Consider the following 9,922-nt stretch of genomic DNA (forward strand, 5'->3'; position numbering starts at 1 on the left):
TGTACCCCCTCCCCTGGACACCCCCCCCACTGAACCCTGTACCCCTCCCTGGTAATCCCCACGCCTTCAAACATTTTTGCCCAGGGAACTGGATAACATCAACTATGCTGAGCAACTCCAAGAGGTGAGGGGAGGTTACGGGGTGGGGGTGGGAAGCAGCCCTGGGCTGTGAAGGAAGCTTGCGATGGGGTCCCTTTCCCACTCCCTTTCCCCCCAGGAGACCTTCTCTGAGAACGACATGGACCAGGACTTCATACACCTATTTGAGATAGTTGCAGGAAAGGTGAGGCGGGGCGGGCTGGGGGCTGAAGGGTGGTGATGGGGGGTGAGGGCCGGAGCAGGGGCTTACGGTCCTCCCCCTAGGACAAGGAGGTCGGCATGTATGACCTCCAAAGGCTGCTCAACAGGATGGTCGTCAAACGTGAGTCCTTCCACCGTGCTTCACGTTGCCCCGCACCACGCCCCCGACCACTCTCTCCCCACAGCTCCTCCTCCTCCGTCTCTCCTTCCTGCCCCTCCTGTCCTCACAGTCAAGCACCTCAAAACCAAGGGCTTCGGCCTGGACGCTTGCCGCTGTATGGTCAACCTCATGGATGTATCTTCTTGTCCAGTGGGCAGTCCCGTCCGGGGCTCTCCTGCCCCTGTCCCCCTCCCCCTAAGCCTGGCCCAGGTAGGGCCACCTCCCTGGCCAGCCATCCCCTCCTTCCTGATGGGATTAGACCCTGGGCTGGCCAAATGCCGGTTCTCCTGGTGGTTTCCATGCCGAGACCCTGGGTCTCGCATACCCCCTCGGTGGGTCCTCTGCTGTCCCACCGCCAGGATGTCCCTTTCACTCCCTCCTCTGCTATCCTTGACCACCCCCCAGAGAGACGGCTCTGGCAAGCTGGGGCTTCTGGAGTTCCAGATCCTGTGGAAAAAAATCAAGAAGTGGACGGTAAAGGGCACCGGAGGGACAGTCTGCAGGGCTGAGGAGAGGAGGGTCTCGGGAGGGATTAGTCAGGGTGAAATGGCAACTGGAGCCCCCAGCTACACACGCGCGCACACACACACACACACACACACACACACACACGGACAAGACCCATAGGCCAGCCGGTGGCCTGGCGGTTAAGGCGGCTGGATCCCACGTGGCCGACTTCATGATGTGAGTCCTGGCCCCAGTGGTTTGAGGAACACAGTGGGCGCGTGTGCCCAAGGTCCTGGGGGCAAATGGAGGAGAAGGGGTTGGGGCATGGCCATCCCCTTGGGAGGTGATTTCTCACTTTCCCTCTCTTGCTCTGCCTCTTTTCAGCAGGCACACACACCCTCTCCTAGAGCAAACTTTAAAAAGTAAAAGAAGAAAGAAAAGACCATAAGAGGAAAGGGTCTGTAGAGGCCTGGTGTATTAGCTACTCAAAATATTTAACAACTGGAATAGCCCAGGACCCCGCCAGTCACAGGATGCGCTGGGAGAGCCCTGGACAGGGTACCCGCAGCCGTGCTATGTGGGAGCCCTCAGTCACTGCATGACAGGGACCGGGGGAGCTCGCGGAGCCGGCCAGGGTCTGAGGCCTCGGGCAGCTGCCCCGAGCTGACCCCGACCGCATTGAGGTGTATCGTCTTTCACCCGCGGCGCCCCCCACACAGCCCTCCCCCGTCTGTCTGCTCCCCCAGGACATCTTCCGCGAGAGCGACCAGGACCACTCGGGCTCCTTGAACTCCTATGAGATGCGCTTGGCCATCGAGAAAGCAGGTGGCGGGGTCCGGAGAGGGCTTGGGCCAGAGAGGGGAAGGCAATGGCCGGGGCCTGGGTTCTCCCCTCGGCGCTCCTCTCTGTCCCAGGCATCAAGGTGAACAACAAGGTGATGCAGGTGCTGGTGGCCCGCTATGCAGACGATGACATGATCATTGACTTCGACAGCTTCGTCACCTGTTTCCTGAGGCTGAAGGCCATGTTCAGTGAGTCAGGCGCCTGCCCGCTCCCCCTACCCCCAGCTGAGTAGGGCCGCCCCAAGGAGCCCTGCTCCAGAACCACTCTGAGCTGGGCTCTGGTCCCAGCCCCTGGCCCTGCGACTGGAGTGTGTCACTTTCTCTTTGCCTCTGTCCCCTCCCCTGTGAAATATGGTGATAATAACACTGCCCTCATAGCACAAGTCTGCCTGTGAAAGTGCCCAGAACACAGACTGACTCCTAGCTAGGCTATTTGACGCGTCAATTTTTTTTTTTTTTTTTGAGAGAGAGATTTTTGCTATAGGCAGCGTGCGCTCGCCAGAGAGACAGAGAGGGAGAAAGCAAGAAATCAGCCCCCTAGAGGGGATGGCCACACCGCAATCCCTTCTCCTCCATTCTCCTCTCTGGATCTTGGGTATGCACGTGCACGTGCCCAGCGTGAGTTTTAAGCTGCCGGGTCTGGGACTCGAACTGCAATGGGCTATGTATGTGGGAGTCCGGAGACGTAACTGTTACGCCATCTTCTGGTCCCTACGAGTTGTTAATTAATTCTCGGCTGGGCTGGGAGATTTTTCTGGAGAGCACCAAGGAGCAACTTCTTACTCCCTTCCTGACACCCTGCTTAGTGGGGGGTGTCTTTCCAACTATTGACAGGTCTCATCCTTTTTCCCCCACCTCCACCCCAAAACAGCATTCTTTCTGACCAAGGACCCCGAGAATACCGGCCATATTCGCTTGAACATGGAACAGGTACATGGGAGGGGTGGGCAGGGATGGGGTGTGTCCCTGCCCCCCACCTCTCCCCAGCCTGATCTGCCTCTTCTCCCCACCCAGTGGCTGCAGATAATCATGTGGGGATAGAGGCACCACAGGAGCCTGGCTCCCTGCCACCCTGCCATGGAGGGCGGGGTGCCCCTGTAGCCCTCACTTCTCCGGTCTCTGCTGATGGGATGGGCTCCAGATGGCCGTGCCTGGGCCCTAAATGCCATGTGCACTCAGTAGAGGGACCTCTATGGCCGCCTTCCCAGCTCGGAGGGCTTATCGTTTTCCCCAGCCAGGCCTCTGCTGGCCGGGTGCACTCCACGGTCTGTCTCTAAGTCTATCATAGTGATTAAGAGATGCTTCCTGGGTGGCCCCTGGCTGGGTAGGCCAAGAAGAGGGACAGGGCTTGTAGCCACTTGGTACCCCCAGCCTTCTGTCCTGCTCGCACCTGCCTGCTGAGCACCCCCTGGCATGGCCTCTCTCCTCTCCCTCCAGTGCTGACGCTCCTGTAATAAACAGCACGTACCATTGGCTTCCTGTCTGTGTTTCCAGGCCAGGGAAAGACTGGCGGGGATGGAAGTCACTTCCTCTGCACCCCAGAGGGGCTTCAGTCACTCTCAGGCAGAGTGATACCACCCCACCTCCAGGGCGCGTGGAGGAATTTGCGGCTGCCATGTGACTAGGAGACACATTGGCACCAGGGCAGTGCCAGGACACTGAGCGCTCAGCAGTCCCTCCGGGGAAGGAGCGCAGTGTGCCATGTCCTGGGACAGCTGTCAGCAAGGCTGGGACTGTGGCTGGCAAAGTTAGGGGCCGCAGGACCCTGGGCCTCGGCTCTCATCCCCTCCCTCAAGCCGGGGTCCCCAAAGGTGGCTCTGTAGGGGCTTGAAGATCACAAATCCAATACTCGCAGCAGCCAGCAGAAATGAACAGGCCCATCTGTGAGAGGCGAGGACTGTGGCGACAGGTGGGCTCAGGCCTGCCTTGAAGGAGTTCAGGTTCAAATCCTTACCACTGTTGTCAGAAAGTTGCTGCCTGGGGCCAGCTGGTGGCTTGGAGGGTAAGGCCTGGATCCCGCATGGCCAACCGGGCGTGTGTGCAGGTACAAAATCCCTAGAGGAGCGTGGAGGAGATGGGATTGCTGTGGGGCCTTTCCCCCTGGGAGGTGATTTCTCACTTTCCCTCTCTCTCTCTCCCTCTCTCTCTCTGTCTCTGACCAGCACACATGCCCTCTAGCAAAACTAAAAAAAAAAGAAAAAGAAAAAGAATAACGAATAAAAGAAGAGTGCTGCTTATGGAGGGACCAAGGGATGGGTCTTTGGTTCTTGACCTTGGAGTCTGCCCCCATGTCTCCCCCACCCCGGCCCCAGCCTGCTGCGGAAGTGGGAGGACCAAGGCCACCACGCCAGCCCCTGAGCCGCACTTCTGCCCATCCACATCTCTCCGTCCTCCCCTGTCTCTGGCAGGGACAGTGGGACCTGGGCACATGAGCTTTGCAGCTTCTCAAGTACAGACAGCCCTCGACTTCCCTGAGATTAGAGACCTGTCATCCCCACAATCTAAATCCTTCCTGTTGCCAGACGGATCTCAGCTGTCTGGGGTGACCAGTTTCCAGTCTCCTCCTGCACTCGCTCTGCAGCTTCCTTCTGCGGGTACTAAGGCACCCCACGTGCGCTTCCTGGGGCGGCCGAGATGCCAATCTTCATTGATCTGATGATTCTCTGCACCGCTCTGCCCTGCATGACCTCGAAGATGAGAGCCTAGTTAGCCTGACTACAAAGCCACCCCTCTCTCCCTGTGGTTATCCACCACGTCCTGAGGGAGCCTGCCTGTCCCCACCCCGTCGCCAGTCTAATCTAGCAGAGGAGGAGGAGCCTCTCACTCTCCTTTTTCTTTTAAAGAATTATTTTATTTGACATTAATTTGACATTAATTAATTAATTAATTAATTTATTTATTTATTTTATTTTAACCAGAGAGGGACAGAGTGAGTGAGAGAGGGAGAGTGAGAAAGCAAGCCACCCGGTCCGGGATTCAAACCACTGTCAGCCATGTGGGAGTCTAGCACCCTTAACCACTACACCACCTGCCGGCCCCTCTCTTTTTTATACGTGTATGTATTTATTTCTTCCATGAACCAGTAAGCAGGCAAGAGAGAGAAAAACAAGCACTCAGAAGAGTTTTCTTCCTTTTTCAAAATGTATTTATTTAATGTTTACTTATTTATTATTATTATTTTTTATTTGCTATGGGGCATGTATGCTCACCAGAGAGAGACAGAGAGAAAGTGAGAAAGCAAGTAGCCAGGTCTGAGACTCAAACTGCAGTCTACTATGTGGGACTCCAGGGCCCCAGCCACCATGCCACCTGCAGCACACTGCACCTCCAGCCTCAGGCGGCCCCGATCACAGGCGATGCCCAGCACATAGTGAGGCCACGAGATGCAAACCTGGGACCTTCCCACGTGGGGCCAGCATCGCAGAGCCTTGTCTTACTGCTGCACCTTTGGCTGCCCCAGGAGCCTCCTAAAAGACAGCGGCACAGTGGTAAAACACAGCACTCTGTGGGTGACCCACGGGGAGGGCTCCAGGTCCAGAGTGCCCCCGAGCATGCCAGGCGTGACCCCCTGATCCAGGGCTGGCTGAAGCTGGGAGTAGAGTGCGTTGTCAAGACCTTGTCAGGGGTGTCGTTTCACTCTTGCTCTCTCTCTCACATGTGGAAGGAATAAACTTTTTTAAAAAGACCGGTGGGGTCAGCAGGTGATGTGGTGTTAAGGTGCTAGATTCCTACATGGCAGACTGCGATTTGAGTCCTGGACCTGGTAGCTTGAAAATCACGCCAGGTGCATGCGCATGTGCCTAAAATCCCAAGAGGAGAATGGAGAAGGGATTGTGGCACGGCCACCCCTCCGGAGGATGATTTCTCACTTTCTCTCTCGGTTTCTAGCAAGTGCACATACCCTATGGCAAAAACATTAAAAAAACAAAAATAGATTTTCCCCCACCCCCACATCTTTCCTCTCTGAGAGCTGACAGCCGCTGTTCTCCACAGAGCTTCTCTCTCTCAGAGGTCTCTGGGGTTGGGGGAGAGGGCATGGGGCAGTCAGGGAAGTCATACAACTAGCAGTCCTTTGGGCTCCTGAGAGGTCCCACAGTCCAGCTGGACCTGGGAACCCCAAGAAGATGCTAACACAGCCCCTATTCCTTGCCCTGGGGGTGACGCTGCCAAGGCCAGCCAGGGTGGGTGGGAAGTAGGAAACTCCCAAATCAGGACCATCGTGTCTGGGCTGTCCCGAACCTGAAGCGACTCACAAGGTCACGACGGAGTGGCTCCAGGCAGATGTTCACTGGCCACTCGCTGGCTGGCCCAGGGGAAGCTATTCCTCTAACACCATCTTGTTCTCACGCCGGTCAGGGCCGACCACGACCACGTGCATCCTGGAGGGCTGCTGTGTGGAGCTAAGGCATGTGAGGCGCTAAAGCGCAGCATTCTCTTTCCACCTCAGTATTATCCACAATCGTGGAAAAAACCCTCTCACTGGAGACACATCAGCTAGTACACAAGATAAAGTACCAGAAGCTCTTGAACTAACCCACACAAAAGGCATGAGGCTAGGATGTCAAATAAGGGAGAGACACATGGAACTTAGACGAGGTCTTGACACTAGTGAGTGTTTACTGGCATTAACGTTATCAGTGGACTGGCTCCGTGGCCTGGTTAGTGGGCCACATGGCCTACCACACAGCTTGAGTCCTGGTCCTGGCGGCTTGAGAAACGTGTTGTGTGTGTGTGTGTGTGTGTGTGTGAGTGTGTGTGTGCCCAAAATTCTGAAAGGAGAGAGAGGTGGAGGAGAAGGGATTGCGGTATGACCATGCCCCATAGGGGGTGCTCTCTCTCTCTCCCTCTCTGTCCTCTGTCTCTCTCTGGCTATTGCACATGCCCTATAGCAAAAAAAAAAAAAATCAGAACCAAAAATTTAAAAAGTTATCAGTGTTGGTTATATACAAGAATTCTCTTAAATAGGGAGTATGGGGGCCAGCAGGTGGCATGGTGGTTAAGGCACTGGATTTCCATGTGGCCAACCACAGTTCGAGCTGCAGACCTGGTGGCCTGAAACACACACCAGGTGTGTATGCCCAAAGTCCCAGGAAGGGAATGGGGGAGAGGCAATTGCGACATGGCCATTCTCCCTGGGGGGAGATTCCTCACTTTCCCTTTCTCTGTCTCTCTCTGGTGAGTAAACGTCCTCTATGACAAAACTAAAAAAGAAAAAAAGGAGTCTGAGGCACGCCATGCTTCTAGCCCCTTCTACCACTCCCCCAGCCCAAGTCCACCCACCTCTTTCCCTGGGAGGCCGTCCTCACCCTGTCCTCACCGCCAGGCGGCCCGCATTTCTATCCCTCCCTCTGGTCCCTGCCTGGTTCCCCTACAGCACCTGCTGGCTGACCTGGACTGAGACCACGCGGAGGTACAGCTCCCACCTCTTACGACTAACTGCCACTCCCACAGCGGCTGCCTCAGGTTCCCCCACAGCCCCTCCGCAGGCCCTCATTCCACTGCGGGGACAGAGGCCGCATCAGAGTCACGGCCACCCCCCACTTCTGCCCTCCCTCACAGTATTTCCAGAGCTTCGTCCTCTGGGCTCTGAGAAAGCGGGGTCTCAGAGCTGGGGTACCTCTCAACAGCTAGAAGCAACAGGCTAGACACCACGCAGCACCTGTGGAGCCTGGAAACGTACCGACTCAAAGAAGATAAAGCAGAAGGGGCTCATTAGCTTTTAAAAATATTTTTTAAAGAGATTTTTGCTATGTACATGTGCTCACTGGAGAGAAAGAGAGAGACAGAAAGAGAGAAATCACTCCCCGGGGGAGATAGCCACGCCACAATCCCTTCTTCCTTCTCCTCTAGAGATATTGGGCACACATGCACATGCACCCGGCGTGAATTTGAAGCCTCCGGGTCCAGGACTCGGACCATGGTCAGCCACGTGGGACTCCGGCGATGCAACCATCACGCCATCTGCTGGTCCCAACATTTTGGTTTTTGAATTGCAGTAAAAGAGCCACCCCTATGGCACCAGGGGTTAAGGGAGCTGGCTCCCACATGGCTGATGGTGCAGTTCAAATCCCAGACTCAGCAGCTTCAAAAACATGCCAGGCATATGAGCATGTGTGCCCCAAATCCCAGCAGGTTGAAGAAATAGGAGAAGGGATTGCCGTTCCCCCAGAGGTTGTCTTCTCGTCTTCTCTCTCTGTCTTTCTCTGGCAAGCACACACGCCCTCTGGCAAATTTATTTATTTTTTTTTTTAGAGAGAGATTTTACTACACTTGCACTCACTGGAGAGATAGAGACAGAGAGACAGAAAGTGAAAAAATCTCCCCCTTGGGGGAGGGCTACACTGCAATCCTTCTCTCCCATTCTCCTCTGAAGATCTTGGCCACACACTCACACCCAATGTGAGTTTTAAGCCACTGGGTTCAGGATTCGAACCATGGTCAACTCTGGGAGTCCAGCAACGACCATTACGCCATCTGCTGGTACCTCCCTCTGGCAAAATTAAAAAAAGAAATTAATTGTGGAAAATACAAAGAAACATGAAACTTACCATTTTAACTATACGTGTGCAGTCTGGTGGCGGTAAGTACACCCGCGTTGCTCTACAGCCACTACCGAGTAACGCTGCTCCCAACATCCGGGTTCAAGTTTTTGTGAGTGTGTGTTTTCAGTTCTCTTGGTAGATTTCAAATATCCTTCCAGAGTTTCTGTATACAAATGCACATATATAAATAGATATTCTTTTTTCTTTTTTCTCCACCCTCTTTGCATAAAAGGCACCATGTTATATATACTCGTCTGCATCCTCCTTTTTTTCTTTCTTTTTTTTTTTTTTGGAGAGGATTTTGCTATAGGGTGTGTGCACTGGCCAGAAAGAGAGAGACAGAGAGACAGAAAGCGAGAAATGACCTCCCAGGGGGGATGGCCACGCCGCGATCCTTTCTCCTCCATTCTCCTCTCGGGATCTTGGGCACACACGCACACGCACCCGGCGTGAGTTTAAGCCACCAGGTCTGGGACTCGAACCGCAGTCAACTACGTGGGAGTCCAGCGACATAGCCATTACACTAACTGCTGGTCCCTGAATCCTCCTTTTTTCATGTTAAAAAACATGCATCACTGGTCAACAGGTGGTGTGGACGTTAGGGCAGCTGGATCACACGTGGTTCAAATCTCATAACCGGAAGCTTAAAAAATCATGCCTGGTATGTGTGTGTGAACGCCCCCACATCCCGAGATGAGAAAAGAGGGAAGGGATTGTGGAGTGGCCATCCCCTTGAGGGGGTGATTTCTCACTTTCCCTCTCTCTCTGTCTTTCTCTGACAAGCATACATGCAATGTAACAATTTTTTTTTGTAAAAAGAAATTTTTGCCATAGAACGTGTATGCTCGCCAGAGACCCAGAGAGAGAGAGAGAGAGAGTGAGAAATCACCCCATGGGGGGATGGCCAAGCTGTAATCTGTTCTCCTCCACCTTCCCCTCAGGATTTTGGGTACTCACACACACGTCTGGCTTGAGTTTCAAGCTGTCCGATCCAGGACTTGAACCATGGTTGGCCATGTGGGGAAGTCCAGTGCCTTAACCACTGTGGCACTTGATGCCGCCCCCCCCGTAGCAAATTTTTAATTAATTTATTTATTTTAGAGAGATTTTTGCTATGGGGCATGTGTGCTCACCAGAGAGTCAGGAAATGAGAAATCACCGACTGGTAGGATGGCCATGCCACAAATTCCTTCTTCTCCATTCTCCTCTTGGTATTTTGGGCACACACACACATGTACCTGGCATGAGTTTCATGCCACTGGGTCCAGAATTTAAGTTTCTTTTTTTAAGTTTTCCTATAGGGCGCATGCTCTCACAGGAGACAGATGATTCCACAAAAATATTTATGGATAAGCGTAAATACATGGATTAGTATCCACAGGGGGCTGGAGGGTGACACCGGATGCGGGAGGACTCTCTACAAGGCTGAGCCTCATGGAAAGGTTCCGGGTCTACCTCTCTCTCCTCTGTCCTTCATGGGCACGCACTCATGTTCCAGGATTGGCTGAGGCCGGGATGGGTCAGGGCATCAATACTCCGTTGGAGGTTCTGTCACTCTTTCTTCCTCATGGGAAAAATAAATAAAATAAACTTTAGGGGCCAGTAGATGATGTAGTGGTTATGTTGCTGGA

At 53.9% G+C, this 9,922-nt stretch overlaps 1 protein-coding gene across 3 annotated transcripts in view; it reads left to right on the plus strand.

Moving 5' to 3' along the window:
* The window catches only part of CAPN11 (calpain 11), a 44,889-nt gene extending 41,480 nt beyond the window's left edge, over positions 1-3,409 (plus strand). For 2 of the 3 annotated variants that reach the window (XM_006149049.2, XM_006149050.2), the window contains exons 14-22: positions 85-124; positions 218-283; positions 364-421; positions 531-595; positions 866-934; positions 1,654-1,732; positions 1,822-1,938; positions 2,621-2,679; positions 2,764-3,218. In XM_006149049.2, the coding sequence (XP_006149111.1) occupies positions 85-124; positions 218-283; positions 364-421; positions 531-595; positions 866-934; positions 1,654-1,732; positions 1,822-1,938; positions 2,621-2,679; positions 2,764-2,790 (580 nt within the window). In that variant the 3' untranslated portion in view covers positions 2,791-3,218. Of the gene's footprint in view, positions 1-84; positions 125-217; positions 284-363; positions 422-530; positions 596-865; positions 935-1,653; positions 1,733-1,821; positions 1,939-2,620; positions 2,680-2,763 lie in introns of all 3 variants that reach the window. The other variant, XM_006149051.3, reaches the window with a different exon arrangement.
* The last annotated feature ends 6,513 nt before the right edge of the window (positions 3,410-9,922 follow it).

This window comes from Tupaia chinensis, unplaced genomic scaffold, assembly GCF_000334495.1.
Source record: "Tupaia chinensis unplaced genomic scaffold, TupChi_1.0 Scaffold000252_1, whole genome shotgun sequence".
Classification (NCBI taxonomy): Eukaryota; Metazoa; Chordata; class Mammalia; order Scandentia; family Tupaiidae; genus Tupaia; species Tupaia belangeri.